The 16,627-nt window shown below is 43.9% G+C and overlaps 1 protein-coding gene across 1 annotated transcript; it reads left to right on the top strand.

Annotated features, from left to right (window-relative positions):
- The first annotated feature begins 68 nt into the window (after positions 1 to 68).
- On the top strand, positions 69 to 5,819 carry wnt9b (wingless-type MMTV integration site family, member 9B). The gene is made up of 4 exons (XM_076081455.1): positions 69 to 154; positions 741 to 994; positions 3,683 to 3,948; positions 5,358 to 5,819. Exons 1-4 carry the CDS (start codon positions 69 to 71, stop codon positions 5,817 to 5,819), a joined length of 1,068 nt encoding a protein of 355 aa, XP_075937570.1.
- Positions 5,820 to 16,627: the final 10,808 nt, after the last annotated feature.

The following is a 16,627-nucleotide window of genomic DNA, read 5'->3' as shown; positions in this document are numbered from 1 at the left end:
CGACCAGACGGCACAGACTTTCTCCGTTGAAGAATCAGCGAGATGAAGAGCAGCGCCAACCCGGCACCATGCGCTCCAGGCTCTCACGGACCGCCTGCCTACTGCGACTCGCTGCGCTCTGCATCCTTCTCTCGCACACTGCAGCTTATTTTGGGTCAGCCGATTTTCCTTTCACTTCTGCCCATCTCATTAATTGATCGACTTTGTTGTTTTAACCCTTAGAGGGCATCAAAACGACAAGCACTTCAAACTTTAGCCAAATTACGCACGCGTAATTGTGCGCAAACTATAGAGGTGCATTGCCATTGCGTTGCTCGAATTCGCTGTAGTTTTGCTAATTGTCGTGCTAATTTGTTGCAGTAAACAATAATCATCACCGGTGTATTTAAGATGCATCTCAAACTAATTCATGTTAATCACGTGGCTTTATTGCGCGTTTTCTTGGATTTGTTAAACTGCACTTTATCTTAACCGTAAACGGTTTTCTTTTGTTTACAGTAGTATCATTATCCAGAAAAACTCAAATTTAAATAATAATACAAAATAGCTTTCATCTACTGACGGAGTAAATTAACAGGTTCAGTTGGCAGGACTCAGTAAACCGCGTAAAACAAAGTCACGTGTTTTCATGAAGTCTAATATGGAAAACATATTGAGGGGAAAAAAAGAAACGCTTACTTCCATTCAACTCACCAGATTTACAATCTCTTACGTGTTTTTTTTTTTCTTTCCACTCTAAGGCTGACAGGTCGGGAGCCCTTCGTGTTTTTACCAGGTCCGTTTTCAAATGAAGCTCCGACAGGAAAGGCCCACCTGAAGCAGTGCGAGCAGATGTCTCTGACCCGGCGGCAGAAGAGGCTGTGTCGCAGGGAGCCCGGTCTGGCCGAGACGCTGCGGGACTCGGTGCGCCTCAGCCTCCTGGAGTGTCGGTATCAGTTCAGGAACGAGCGCTGGAACTGCAGTCTGGACGGCCGGGGGAGCCTTCTGAAAAGAGGTGAGCCTGAAACTCCGCATCACAGTTTTTTAGCGTTTAGTCAACCCGTCAGTCAAATCACCATCCAGTCACGCATTAATGCATTTTATCTTTATTTGTCTTCATCTTCACGTGCCTCAAATTAGACAGGTACATAGCTGCTCGATTTTTCTTTTAATCTCCATCACTCACTTAGAATGACATGCGGCATGTCTTACATGTCCTGCTGAAGTGTCTCTGAACAGGACACCAATATGCCACATTTGCCTACATGTGCCCTGACGCTCATGGCAACATCACTTTATCTCAAACCCGAGTGATCATCAGCAACAACAAAAGTAGCGAGAGAGAGAAAAATAGGATGAACCAATTGTTTCTCTCCAGTTGAGCTGTTACGACCTTTTGGGGCCAAGACTGGAGGCACTTGTCAAACATGATTAAGGTCTGCCTTTAATTACTTAATTATATTGATAGTTTTTCTTATTATTAATGGTGCGATGCATAAGCCACATGTCAACATGGTGATGTGATCAAAGGTAAACATCTGAAGTTACATTTTCATATAAATCCATGTCATTTATCACAACAATGATCAAAGTATTATCAGTTTAAAGACATAATAGGTTACGTCTTTAAGAATATAAATGTAAACAATATAATTAGTTTTTGTTTGTATGGGTTGTTGCTGCCACATGATCACACACTTGTTTCCTTTCTGCCTCACTGATTTTACAAATTAGTTTGAACAACTCAAATCCTATTTAGTCGTGCTGCATCCGGAGAGATTGCTTATATACGTTTTTTATATTTATTAGTTATTTAAAGTCATTCTTGCATGTGTTACAATAACACCAGCGGACAAAATCCGTTTTCTTTATTCTATACTTAAGAAGTTCTGCTCAGTCCCTCAACATGATACAACCACTAAAAAAGGTTTTCTAAAAGTTGTGTACTTTAATACTTTTTTAATGACCTGATACAACCATTGATTAGCTTCACTTGAAAAAAAAGGATATAATAAATCACCGTATTGGATAAAGCTCAAGTCCCCTGCAGGTCTGCTGTGCACAGAAAATGCTTTATGCATATGGTTATCAGTGTGGGGGAGAACATGAACAGGTCAGCATGGAGGTAATGAGGGAGTAGAAAGCCAAGAAATGTGGTGCGGTGGAGTGTGCTCAGGCCCTGTGGTTATTTTTATCTCGGGAAAGCGCCCATTCCCAGAGGAAAAGGGTGGCACGATTACCCACTTTCATCTGGGAAAATCCTTCCTCTAGTCAAAATAATAATTAATTGGATCAAAATATACCCTGGTGACGGCTCCGGGTGAAGCAAATAACAGTGTGTAACCGAAAGGAAAAGGTCAGAAGAGGAATTATGACACAAGAAATCTTGCAGAATAATATTGAGGTTGTAGTAAACCATGACGACGTTGTGAGCTCTTTGTAAACATTTTGGCTTAAAGGCTTTCTCAGTGGCACAAAAGACATGATGATGATAAACTGTGAATTAATCCCTTAAGCCAGTGGTTCCCAAACTTTTTCTGTCAAGACCCCCTTTGATGATATAGAAACATTGGACGACCCCCCCCCCCCCCCCCCCCCCGCAACCCGACCCCAAATTTTTCTTGCTTTTTAATGAATTGCATTATAATGCATGAACTGTATAAAATATTTTTATTTCTTTCTAAAATAAGTACATATCACTTCACAGTTTATTCTTCAGTTTGTTTAACTGGGAAAAAAAATAGCAATAATAAAATATATATAAAATAAAAAATATATAAAATCATTTGTAAATACAATTAACTTAATTTCAAACAAAGTGCAAACAACATATACTGTATTTCCTCACATTGAACAGCAGGTTTTCTCAAACAATAAAATAACACAATTATGAACAAGGTGTGCAGGTCTACATGGACCATATTATTTTGTGATCATATTCCTATGTATATTCCTATTCATATATATCAATCAGTGACTGGTGTGGGCTTGCTTTGCTTTACAGATTTTGTCAAAGCGGGGTTGCTGGTTGGAGATAGCTACTCTCAGTTCATTCTCAATGTTCAACTTTGATCTGTATTTGGTCTTCATTGCAGCAACTGCAGAAAACCCTGTTTCACATAAATAGGATGTGGCAAAAGGCAACAGTATGCCCATAGCTCTTTGGCCTAGTAGTGGGTAGTCTTTCTCCACTCCAATCTTTATCTTTCTCTGTCGCTCCGTATCTTTCTCGCTCTGTGTCGCTGTGTGTCTCTCTCTCGTTCGCGCTCCCTCACTCTCTCTCTCCCTCGCTCGTTCGCGCTCTCTCGCTCGGGCGCGCGCTCGCTCTCTCGCTCGCGCGCGCTCGCTCTCGCTCGCTCTCGCTCTCGCTGGTTTTGCCACAGTCGGTCTGTGACATGAGCCGCTCTGGTGGCGTGGTTGGAACACAGTGCATGTCACGTCGGTTATTTTATATTGTTTTACCGGTGTATGTGTGCGTCTGTGTGTGTGGGTTGGTGATGAAGCCGCGACCCCCCTGTAGTACCACCGCGCCCCCCCTAGGGGTCGCGACCCCCACTTTGGGAACCACTGCCTTAAGCTATACAGTTTATACTCAGAACATGTGTTTTTATTGCCACAAATAGCATTTAAAGCTCTGTAAATATGTCTCTTTAAATCTGTCCTAGATACATTAAACTGATGTGCCTTTTAATATGTTTTCCAGCATTCAAGGAGACTGCCTTCCTGCTGGCAGTGTCCTCTGCGGCGTTGACCCATGCACTCGCCAAAGCGTGCAGCTCAGGCCGAATGGAGAGGTGCACGTGCGACGACTCCCCCGGCATCCAGCACCGAGAAGCGTGGCAGTGGGGGGTCTGCGGTGACAACCTGAAATACAGCACCAAGTTCCTCAAGAAGTTCCTCGGCCAAAAGAAGGTCAGCAAGGACCTGAGGGCTCAAGTCGACGGCCACAACATCAACGTCGGAATTCGGGTGAGTGTGAACAAATAAACCCAAATGTGTTGGAACAGAAATATTACATCAAATGTGCTTCAGCGAAACAACCCCCCCTTCGTCTCTTTATGATGACATCACAAACACCATCTATACCTGAGCCACACTTTTTACAAAATAATTGCACCTCTAGCACACGCCAGTGCAATCAGAGGGTACAGAATTGTAATCCTCACCTGCATATTTTTCCCAGTGCCAGCCAGACAAACACCCCCTTAGTTGGTGCCGTCGTTGTCCTTGGTGGATAACACAGAGGCAGAGGGTGAGGCAGCGGAGCGGGGAGACAAGCTGGCTGTGGGATCGCTGGAGCCAGGTGTTCTCAGACATGATAAAGCTTGCTGTGCGGGCATTCAGAAAATGAAAGGTCTCATGTCGGAGAGAACGATTATAACCGTGGCCTCTTTTTAATATACGAGCAAGCGTTTTTTGTTTTTTTTCCACTTGTTGGATCACTGTGCTCTTCATAAATCCACCTAATGTTCATAAGCACCTTTGTGTATAGCTCTAACATTGCAGGGCCCCCGGGGTCCTACTCCTGCTGCTCACACCTTTGGTAGAGTCGGTGGAGACAAGCAGAAAAACAGGAAGAAGTGAGGGAAGCAATCTTATCTCATCTTCACCGAGTTAAATGGTTTCCGCACTTTATGTCGGCCGAGAGGAGACCACGAGCCGCGTTAACAAAAACATGAAGTGGTCGGCGGCCCCCTCGTCTCTCAGTAATGGTGCTCTGAAGCCCCTGAGGGGTTCATACCTGCAAAGGGAGGAACTGAGCGGCACTTCTCAACCCAGTTACCCTCTGGCTCCCTCTGTGTGACCTGTCTCTGGCCCCCGCCGAGACAGCAGCTCTCAGGCTGAGTGATCGCGCCCTCATCGCTGACCATCAAGCTCAGTGAACTATTAACCTAAAATCACGGGCACCATTGCAAAACCGCTGCAACAATTCTAGTTTTTGTTTTTTTGGCACTTCTTGCGCAGAAATTCTTATCAATGTTTTCCATGAGCAGGCATGTACAAAGAACAGGGTGGAGAGATTCCACTGTCTGCACAGTTTGTCACCTCTGCCTCGGGCTTTAGGAAGAGACAGGTGAGAAGTAGACAGGAGCTAGTTTCAACACATTGAGTTAAAAAAAAATGGCAAGAGCTGTCCAAGTGAGAAATGTGCGGTAAATTAAATACGACATTCTGAACAGTCCCCCTCAATCCATTATGTCAAAATGTTTGACTGAGGTGGGCTAAAGGCACCCTATCCGCAGACCACCACCCCTAACCTACCCAGCCTGCAGGAAACTGTCTCACTCTGTCCAGATAGATCTCCCAGATAAGAGGCCAGGTAATGAATCAAACGGAAGGAACTGACACTTTTTGTCCCCCCCCCCCCCCACTCTCAGGCGGTGAAGAGCGGCCTGAAAACAACCTGCAAATGTCACGGTGTCTCCGGCTCTTGCGCCGTACGGACTTGCTGGAAGCAGCTGTCTCCTTTCCACGACACCGGGCGGCTGCTGAAGTACAGGTACGACACCGCAGTGCGGGTGCTGAGCGTCACCAACGCGGCCACCGGGGAGACGGAGCTCGCCGGGCCCCGTCGCCACAGCCAGAGCCTCCGCACCACCGACCTGGTCCACCTGGAAGACTCCCCCAGCTTCTGCAGGCCCTCGCGCTACTCCCCGGGCACGAGCGGCCGGTCGTGCGCCAAAGACACCAGCTGTCAGAGTCTGTGCTGCGGACGTGGTTACAACACGGCCATGCGCCTCACCAGCCTGTCCTGCCACTGCCAGGTACGCTGGTGCTGCCACGTGGAGTGCCAGACGTGTGTGAGAGAGGAGGAGGTGTACACCTGCAAAAACGCATAGCAGATGACGAGATGTAGGCCGTATGCAAAGACTTGATCCATTGGACATATTGGCTGAACTACAAACAACAAACACACTGAATGATCTCCCATCAGAGCACGTCTTTGCAGATCTCCATTCTCACCTGCATGTTATTTGGGGAGGAACACACTACATGTAACATTATAATATTGCCGGTTATTTGCTAATCATCACCCGATTTGATACGCAGCAGCTCACTGTAGGTGAGGATGTTTTCAAAGCACTCTGCTTTACTCTCGCTGGATGCACTGAAATCCCACTCCTGTGGGACGGAGGGAAATGAGCTCTTAAAACAGGTACTGGACTGGACTGGACGTCAAACCCCCGTCTGCAGGGGAGCTCTGGCAGTGACTTTGTTGTATTGGCCCCCTTCCACTTGACTATTTATTGTATCAGTCATTGTGTCTGTTGTACTGCTGCTTTATACTTTAACCTTCTTGTTATTGCCACTGAGGCTAAAATGGCCTTAAAAGGAATCCACCTGTCTGTCTCTCTGTCTGCTGTGGAGACATTTTAGGAGTTCATCTCTAAATTAAAAAAGCACTTACTGTAAGTTGCTCTTGCTACATATGATGCAAAGTTTATAACTAATTGTAGACATTAGAAGAAGAAAAAATGTTTAGGTCTAAATACGTGTCTGAACAGAATCACTGGAAGCTTTGAGCGGTGCCACTGTTATGCATCGTAACATACATTAACAGGGTTGTCGTGTAAAGACACAAGCTGAGTTTCAGTTGCTCTTATGGAAATCTCTATGGAAATCTCTACATGTAGCCTAATGTGTGCTCAAAAGAACAAAGGGAAATGCCCGCGGTAATAGTGAGGGGGGAACACCAAACACTGTGTTTGAGAAAACAAAAGAATGATAAACGCTTAATTTCTGAACACACACCAACGCTGCTCTTGTGTTTCTTCTGTGTATCGAAGCACGCACTGCGCTGTACTTTCAAGTTTAAAATTGCCTGACTGAAGCATTTGGTCTTTTAAGTCTAATTTAGCCACATCTTTGTTCTAAATGCCTTTGAAGTGGGCTAATCGTGCTTCTTACTTTCCCCAAATTGCTAATCAAAGAAATTCCCCATGTTTACTCACTTATCCTCACATGTGTCCATGTGCGCGGGTCAAAAGTGCACGACTCACCCAAAGGCTTTATGTTATTGGCCAGTTTGTGTTTTTGTTTGAGTGATTCTGAACTGTATATATGATATGAATATAACTCATGTCGGGGCTCCAGGCGTATGACAACATGGAATCGTAATTTTCTACCTCACTTCATCTTTTGGCAAATATCAGTAAGATTTATGAGCTATGCAGAGTTATGTCCTGTCCTTTGTTTTAAAGATCGTATTTTAGATTTTTGTACAGCTCTTTTGAATTTGCATATCACCAGGTCTCAATTGCTTTTATTAAATCGTGTTGCATTGCACTCTTATTTAGAATAAATAAGGTTGATAAATGGACATGCATTTGTAAGAGCTATGTGTTTGTTGTGTCTTGATCAGTTGGTGCAGGCGGTCACCATCACACACTCTCACATACACTCCACACGCAGCAGCAATACACCTGCCTGAAACCACTTCCTGCTGATACCGCCGCCCTCCTCTTCATCTGAAAGGACTGTGGTCTCGCTGCATCATCCTCAACCGCCCTGTAAAAAAGGCGGGCGGGCGGGCGGGTGGGTGGGTTAGCAGGACACGCACGCAGGTGTTCTGCCTCTAGCACGACAACCATGATGACAATCATAATGACGATGATGACAAAAGATGATGACTCAGGAGAATGCCGAGCAGAGCGTTTGACCCCCGATCCATCGTTAGAAAGTAACATCAATCTGCTCCAGAACCACGACGAGAGCGGTTTACGTGCTATTAACCGTGAATCATAACTTTCCACTCATCTGCAGTGAACCTACAGCACACAGAGGGCTATTGTACGAGGCATTTATAGTGTGTGCTCTGGTGCTTTTGATGTTGCTCTCTAATTACTGTGATTAGACATTATTATTCCTTATTAGAACATCAACCGAATACCCCGAGTATTGCAGTGAATTATAGGACAATTTCAAAATGACTAAGCCTTATTTCCTCACAGGTTTAATGACTTTAAAAATGTCTATAATGGATGCACAGTGTATTATATTGTTATGTCTCAGTGTGATGAGTATGCTGCATGGCTTAGGGGCAAAAATCTGCAAATTTAATTAAACGAAACAAACGTGATAAAGCTATGAGATGAGCCAAATGTCACTCGATTTCAGCCATATTAGACATTAAAGCTAAAAGGTTTCCCTCATCTAAAAGAGAGAATCATCATCCTTCTACATCTATCTTGAAATCAAATGTAAAATCCTTTGAAAGTTACTTTTAAACTTTTAAATATTTTTGTCTTTACAACAGAAGAGCACTTTCCCTGACATGGAATAATAAATAAATAAATAAAAAGATAAGAAAGTGAAACAAAAGTATTTTCTTCAGCACTAAAATTCTTATCTTTGAATGAAAATCATGTATTTCAAAATCAGGTTATTTAAAATTTTTCCAATAACTTGATGGATTAATTATTAATTTATAGGTTGAGGTAATTCGCACGCATCCAAAGTTAAATACACCATTTAAAAAGCCTCTGGATTGGCTGAGAAACACATTGTCACATTGGGGTTTTTTTGCTCACGAAAAGTGGACATTTGTGAGACATGTGTTTTTTCCACTACAGCTACAACATGTCTTTGTCTCTCTAACAACAGCATTATACTACCAATACAAACCTGTGCTTGGATCCTTTACTTCGATTTCAATTTCCCCTCAAACTTGAAAACTTCAGTTCAGTGATACATAAATGCGTCAGCCGGCAGGTCAGACAAGTTCATATGCCGAGACTACTGACTCACTATATTAACTCCTCATATTATAATAGTGCGGATCAATATTTAACTTTATTCAACGTCAATGCTGTATTTTAAAAAAGCCAGGGTGGACCGGGGTTGAGATATTGAGGGACATAAAGGAGAAAGATGAGGATGGAGGGATGAGAGGGGATAGTTTTCGGCCCCAGGAGGCCTATCCCCCGCTGCTGCTGTTGTTGTTTTATAATGAACTCCTAAAGCCTTCATTTCCCTCGCTACCCTGAGCGGAGGGGGTGCAGCGATGGGGGCTGCTGAGTCCACAGCCGGATTCGCACGCACAAGCCCCGAGGGCGGCTGCTTTGAGCGGGGTGGGGGGGTCGGACGGAGCCGGGGTGCAGTAAGCAAGCTCCTGTGTGTGTGTGTGTGTTTGAAACAGTCCTGACAGGAGACAGGTGAGGGTGGAGAGGTTTTTTGCATATGTGTGTGCATACTTGCCTCTGTGCACACCTGTGGTCACTTCAGTAGGAGTGCGTGTTTGTTGTCAGGTTTTCCTGTGCGGGCAGTCGGCCTGCTGGAGCTGCTGGAGCTTCTCTCCTGTCACCCTGAGACACTGAATGACAGACAAAGCAGGGTGACGCTGGTGGTAACACTGCCGCTTGTGTCTGCGTCGGCCTGGTTCAGGTAAAGGTTACCGGGCCGCGCTGCATCGGAGCACTGTGCTCTGATGGATGAAGACGAATTGGCGTGCCGTGGGCCGAGGCACTTTCTTGAGATATGTATTATACTTGCAAAACGAAAAAAAAAGATCCAAAGAGACATACATAGCTTTCAGGTTTATACATCACTCATTTGTGTACGAACAGTAGATGTTAACTGAAGCGTGGGAGGCTTGGTCGATATTTTGCTCAAGGACACAAAGCGCAGTCCCGTCCTGTAATCGGAACCTCTGAGCCTCGGGTCAAACATCTAAACCCTACAAGACTTCCGCCTCTGAAGAGAAGTTGCTCAGATAGCATCAGTGCCTGGGCCTAATCCCCAAAAAACAACACCCTGACATGGCACTGAGAGAAAATTAAATGATGAGGAGGACGAGGAGCGACGTGGATTCGGTGCAGAAGAAGAGGGGAAAAGAAAGAGAGAGAGACAGAGTTGTGAATACGGCATGGGGTAGGAATTTGGAATGTGAAATGACTAATGCAATAGCTCAACCCACAACAAGAACATGCACTGCCTAGAGCTATGACAAGGCTGAGTGCATACCTCTATGGGGGGGCCTAACGCAGAGGCTCTGGACTGGGATGGTGGCTGAGCTCCTCGCGACGGGTGACGAGACGCACGACTGCAGAGAAGGTGTAAACTTGTGTGACGGTCAATTGAGCGGGCAGCAGGGGTGAAATGATGGATTTTAGAATCAAAAAAAAGTTTGGACAAGAATACAACTTTATTACCAATATTAAATGATTAGTCGATTAATTGATTTTATTTTGATAATCTTAAGACTTCAGTCCTTTCTGTTTGAGTGGAAACAATGATATTGTGCTGACAGTTTAAAAGTCTGGAGTCTTTTTGTTGATACATGAGCTTCATATTTTTTGTATTTTGTGCATAGTTCCATTTGTTGTCTATACGATGGAGAAAAACTGTATTACAGCATTTTATCCCCAAGAATGTCGCCACCATCAGTGGGCCATTTGGCTACTTTATGACTCCATTTTAAACAAAACGCCCAAAATTGTGTTCTTCCAGTTATTAAAAAAACATAAACATTGGCAGGTTTTGGAGTGTTAATCGAAACAAAAAAAGCAATTTGAATACGTCAGCTTGGGGCTTTAGGAACTTGTGATGGCCGTTTTTTAGCCATTGCTCGACAATAAATGTCATGTTGATCGACCACTTTGGTCGAGACTGACACTTTTCAACAACTGCCATAACATTTTATGCAGACATTCATGGTCCCCAGATGATGGATCCTCCTGACTTTGATGACCTTATACAACTGTTTGTGTTAAAGATCCAGTTTGCTGTGCAGTGCCGGTCATTTTGCTGCAGACATTACCCCCTTAGTGAGTACATGTTTTGTGCTTCAACCTTGAGAGATTGATGCCTGCAGTTAAACGACGAAGTGAGCACAGACTCCATAAAAGATCAATAAAACATTGCCATCAGGGTCCTGTCAACCTGGAACTTAGCGAGTTTCCTGAGACAAAAGAGACGCTGCTGGCTCTTACTGAGCACCATGTCAGTATTGCTCTTAAATGTCAGTTGAATGTCTCGTTCCCAAATACTCATAGGACTTATATGTCTTTTGTCTTTGGCACATTCAGTACTAAAAACGATTCATGACACCAAATTTGAAAAATACTCAACAACAGAACCATGAACCAAAGGGAGTTAACTCTCCAGCGAGTGTTTGATACGTACAACAGAGGAGAGAAGACGCATCCCTGAGGAGAGCCAGTGGAGGTTACCATCAACTCAGAAAGTTGACCATTTGATTGTTGAGTCTAAACAACAATACGGATGTCCGAGCCAAACTGGTCCGTGAGCTTCTGGACTGTCAGATGTGGCTGTACGACATTAAAGGCTTACTTCAATACTTACTTAAATACCTGCTAAATATACAACATTCCCTTCAGCCACAGCTGAAGCAGCCAATTAGCAAATGCTAAACATCTGGTTGGAGTTGCCATTGTGAGCATGTTAGCATTTAGCTCAAAGCATTTCAGTGCCTCAGTAGCCTCACAGAGTCGCATGTGGACTCTCGCTGCATTCCAAATCACACTTTTAGTTCATACTGCAGCTGCCCTGACAAAGTACAGACTGTTGCATGACTTCAACTGGGAAATACTACTTCCACATAACACTGCACCTTGTACTTTGATCCTCTTGCTCATATAGGCTGTGCAAAGGATTGTGGGTCTGAATAGCCAGGTTACATTGACGAGTCACGAGCTGGATTTGTTAAACAATAAATAAGATGTTTCCAAGAAACGTACTTGTCAAGTGAAGCAAAGACAAAAACAGAAAATGGTTAAATGAGGGCTGGATGCTCGTACAGGAGTGCACGCGTGCTTGTGAATTGATTTCACACAGCGAAGATGCCCCTGAAAATGTTTACTGGTATTCCTTTGACCACTCCATTGTGACCCCCCTCCCCCCACTGGGAAACTCCTGGGGGAGGCTGTTCCCATGCTGCTCCACAGAAACACCTGCAGCACAAACAGCAGGGTTTACATTGCAGCAGCTGTGATAGGACATGATAAGACCTCATGCACCTTCATAACTGACTCCCCATGCTCAGTATATGGTACTCCTCTGCCTTTTCTCTCAGCTGCACACACGCACACACACACACACTGACCTCCATTACAACTGAAACAAAACTTTCCCAGATCAACAATATCCGATGGAGAGAAAACACAGATAAAGGGAGGAGCGATGTGTTCTCTCAACCAACAACATCTCCAGAAAGGCTGGAATGTCGTCTGTGATTATTTATTTATCTACAGCTACAACAATTATTTTTACTACATGTCCCTGAGTGATCTAACTCATTAAATCATCACTGTCATTAAAAGATTCACAATAATGTGCCATTAAAAGTCCTTTGAGCTCCGTGAACCGCACACTCAGGCTGTGGATAGGACGCTGTCAGGCAGGGGAAGCCCGGTGCAGCGCTGCGTGCCGTGTTGCTGTTTGTGTTCCCGACCTGGCTGAGCCCGTCATCCAACCGCAGGGCTGGACGGCATCTCTCATCCCCAGAGGTCTGGGTGTCACAGGTGGTATGGCCACAGGGCTGCGTGTGTGTGTGTGTATGTGTGTGTGTGTGTGTGTCTGACAGCTGTACGATCACTCTAAGCTCTCTGAGGTCAGACTAAATAAAGCTGGGAGGAAGAACGAGAAGCTGGAGACGACGACGCTGATTATCTTCTGTCATTGGGAGAGGCATCTCTTTCCCCACTCAATAAATGAATGCCAAATAAACTACTTTAAATATTCTAACAGCAAAGAATATCATGAAATAACCACTGTTTGTAACTCCAAACAACCTACAGCCATGGACAGATTATGAGGCAACAAAAGGCCCCTGGACGCAGACATGGAAAAGATCTCCCACCCCTCCTTTATGTAATCAAGTCACCAAAACTGAAAGAGAAAACAAAACAACTGCAGTAGTCGTTTCGTGTCTCTATGTAGGCATTTTGCATCATTTTGTGGATATTTTGCATCTTTTCGTAGTCATTTTGCGTTTTGGGGGGTTATTTTACATCTCTTCACAGCTGTTTTGTGTCTTTGTAGTCATTTTGCATCCTTTTATGATAGTTTTGCGTCTCTTTTTGGTCGCTTTGCATCTCTTGTTTTGTAGGTCTTTGTAGTTATGCTTGTTGGGGTTGTTCTGCATCGCCTATTGTCTGTTTTGTAATTCTTTGCAGTCAATTTGCATCTCTTTGTAGTCATTTTTTGTGTCTTTAAAGTTTTGCCTTTTCTTGGAGTAGTTTTACTTCTCTTCACGGCTGTTTTGTGTGTCTTTGTAGTCGTCTTGCAGCATCTCTTTGTGGTTGTTTTGCATTTGTACACAGCTGTTTGTAGTCTCTTTGTAGTTGTTTTGCATCTCTTTTTTTCTGATCGTTTTGCATCTCTTGGCAGTCGTTTTGCATTTTTTTAGGTTGTTTTGCACCTTTTCACATTTGTTTTGTGTCTTTGTAGTTGTTTGTAGTATTTTTCGTCTAATTGGGATCGTTTTGCATCCCTTTGCAGTCGTTTTTTTGTCTCTTTGTGGTTGTTTGACTTTGTGACGTCACTTCATACAGAAGTTCTGATACTAACAAGCCAACTATCCCCTTCTTACTCTGGTGGGGTGGGGGGGGGGGGGGCGTGCCACCCGTCTGGCCCCTCCTCTGGACCCCTTTCCCAACAGAACCCACTGAGACACTGGGAGCTTATGAGTTTCTCCTGTCATCTCTGACAGGCCCTCATTTGCTTTCATTCAGCGTCTCATCACGGCTTCAAAGACGAGTGGATCATCTCCCTCGGGGGGGAGTGAGAAGATCTGTGTGCCTTCAAAAAATTACTGGCATCCAAAAATTGTTGACCCAAGGCGGTTTTGCTCCTCATAATTGGCTTCTTGACTCTGTCTGTCTTGGGCAATCATTGGAGAGTTATGATGTATTATATTGCCGGGAAAACATCATTAAGTTGTGTAGAAGTGATTGAATAACGGATCATTTTCTCTTGATGAACAAAAGAGTGTAATTGAAGGGGATATTCACGGAGTACACTGAGTGCTTTCTCCCTCTACCTAACAACAACTCTGCTGCCATGTTGTCTAACCAGGACAGGGAGACTGATCCAGCACTTCATTTTGTTTGGTTCCAGCTGAAGCCCCAAAAGGAGCGAGGCTAGCACCAGGAAACAGCATTCTTTGAGGATCCAGGGAGGCGGCCACCAAAGCTGTACAATCCTCTAAATACCTAAACATTCTGCATCTGGATCCTGCAATAGAGTACATCTAAAGCTCTACAATAACATGCAACGCTTTATGCGTCTTATTTTCATTCAAATATTAGCATCAATGGTTGTATGTGACTCATGTAAAGCACCTAAGTCCAATTTCGAGGTACTTGTACTTTGCGTGATAATTTCCATTTTATGATACTTTGTACATTTACTCCACTACATTTACTTTTCAGATTAAGATTTTATATGTAAACATGTTAATAGTTTCTAAAATATACATTATAGATAAGATTACCAATACTATATGAAGATAGCTCTCCTACATGTTCATGAATCGATCATAATAATGGAATAATATATTATATTTATGAAAGGCGTATATGATAATCCAAATACTTTGGATGAGGCCATTTTGCTTCTGATACCTAAACTACTATTTTGATGTACTTTTACTTTTTAAAGTAAGATTTTGAATGCATGCCTTTTATTTGTAGTAGTAGGAGTATTTTAATACTGTGGTATGACTACTTTTACAAAGATCTCAATACTTTTACACCACTGCAGCTCTAATTCAAGAGGAAATAGCAACACATCTTGCAAAACTGGATTTGTACCAAAAATGAATATCTAACTTTACAAAAAGCTAGACTGAAATCCATAAAGAAAAAGGAAAAACACTAAGTTGAGATACTGATAACTAATAAGCAGACACATGAACACAAATAGGACGTAGTTTCCTTGGTGGAGGCAACAACTGGACAGAACTCTGCACCACGCACGTGCAATAAGCGACAGACTAGGTGTAACCACATGCCATCTCTCGGTCAGTCGGAGTGGCGTGATCGTGCTCCACACCTGGAGAATGGATTCCAGTTTGTGCCCGTGGTGCTCAGGTGTGGAGGACAACCAGTAAGCTCATCTCATCCTTTCCTCAGGGCTGAAAGATAAAGGACAGACAGAGAGAACCCCACAACCTTGAGAGAGAGAGAGAGAGAGAGAGAGAGAGAGAGAGAGAGAGGGAGAGGGAGAGAGAGGGAGAGAGAGGGAGAGAGGGAGGTAAATGTGCCTCATGTACTGTTTGGAAATGGTTTGAAGGGGGAGGCCTTGTTTCTCCCTTTCTCTACTCTGAGCAACAGGTTAAAGCTGTGCACATCCAGCCACTGCCCTGGGGATGTGTTATGACAACCGAAAACGGTGATCTGCGAGAGCAAGAAGTGGCATGAACAGACCTCAAGGTTTCTGACATGTGAAAGGGACCTCTGTTGAGAAGTGTCTAGCCTGAAGATACAACCATCAACTCAAGCACACATCAGGAAGCCACGGAGAAACTGTCTGGGCCGACGTCTGATTGCTGCGCTGGGTGAGGTAAACAAATACAGCCACCAAAACAGGAGCTGGTAACAGCTCACTGCCCTAATTAGGTTGAAGGACGCTTGGATTTTTGTTGCTGGCTCCCGGTCTCATCGAGAGTTGATGGAGGGTTGGAGGAAGTTGATTGAGATGTGGTTTTGTGACGATGCCAGGCAGCGCCTCAGGATGCTTTTCTTCCTGCTAAATCACCAAGGAACTATTGTGAAATGTTCACAGCTTGTTCTGGGAAATCCCATCATGCCACTTTCACACAGTCTACTCGCAACTTCACAAACACACCTCAGACATCCTCCCCACAGTAATCCGTGACTTACTGACAAAGTTTGATATCATTAGTTTTTGGTGTCTCTGGCCGCAGGCAAGAAGGAAGCCTCCAGATGGACAGGCAGGAATATTCTGACACCTATGTGGAAAAAAAGAGGATAGTCTGATGAGACTGAATCAGGGGGAGCTGACAAAAGAGAGCCCCAGGACATGTTTCACAGAGTCTTTCCTGTCACATGTCTACATGTCAACAGATTATGCTACATGCTCTCAGAGTTTGTCTTGGGTTAGTGGGGGAAAGGATCTCTGCTCTCACACCTGTCAGCCACGCATTACAGAATATCAAATATAATGGAAAATATAGCCTGCAGCCTAGATTTAAATGTGAGAAGTTTACCATCAATTGAAGAACCTGGGTGAAAATGTTGACTTGTCCACGATGGGGTGCTAACATTTAGTGAACTGGTTACTGATGTATTACAGCATTCAAAATTAAGGACAAATCATAGAGTTTAAATACACGATTGGTACTGCTACTGAGCGGTGTTGACAGTAGGTGGTGTTTCTTAAGCATTTTGAACCAGACAAAGATTGTTAATTTAAAAAAACAAACACATATCAAGTCAAAAGAGGGCACTAACCATGGTACAAACGAAGGGTAACAAACACCTTTAACTTTATTTGCCTCAGAAAAACGTCAGAGAAGTTATTTACATTATTCATTTTTCAATTTCAGTGTTTAAAAATCAAGGCAGAGTGAGCACTCTCCATTAGCTCCACCCCTCTCTCTCTCTCTCTCTCTCTCTCTCTCTCTCTCTCTCGCTCAGGTGTCGCGTCACTTCCGCTTTCCTAT

The sequence above is a fragment of the Anarhichas minor genome, unplaced genomic scaffold (genome assembly GCF_050575085.1).
Source record: "Anarhichas minor isolate MPS153535 unplaced genomic scaffold, ASM5057508v1 ptg000007l, whole genome shotgun sequence".
In the NCBI taxonomy this organism is placed as follows: Eukaryota; Metazoa; Chordata; class Actinopteri; order Perciformes; family Anarhichadidae; genus Anarhichas; species Anarhichas minor.
This window is presented reverse-complemented; position numbering and strand designations above follow the sequence as displayed.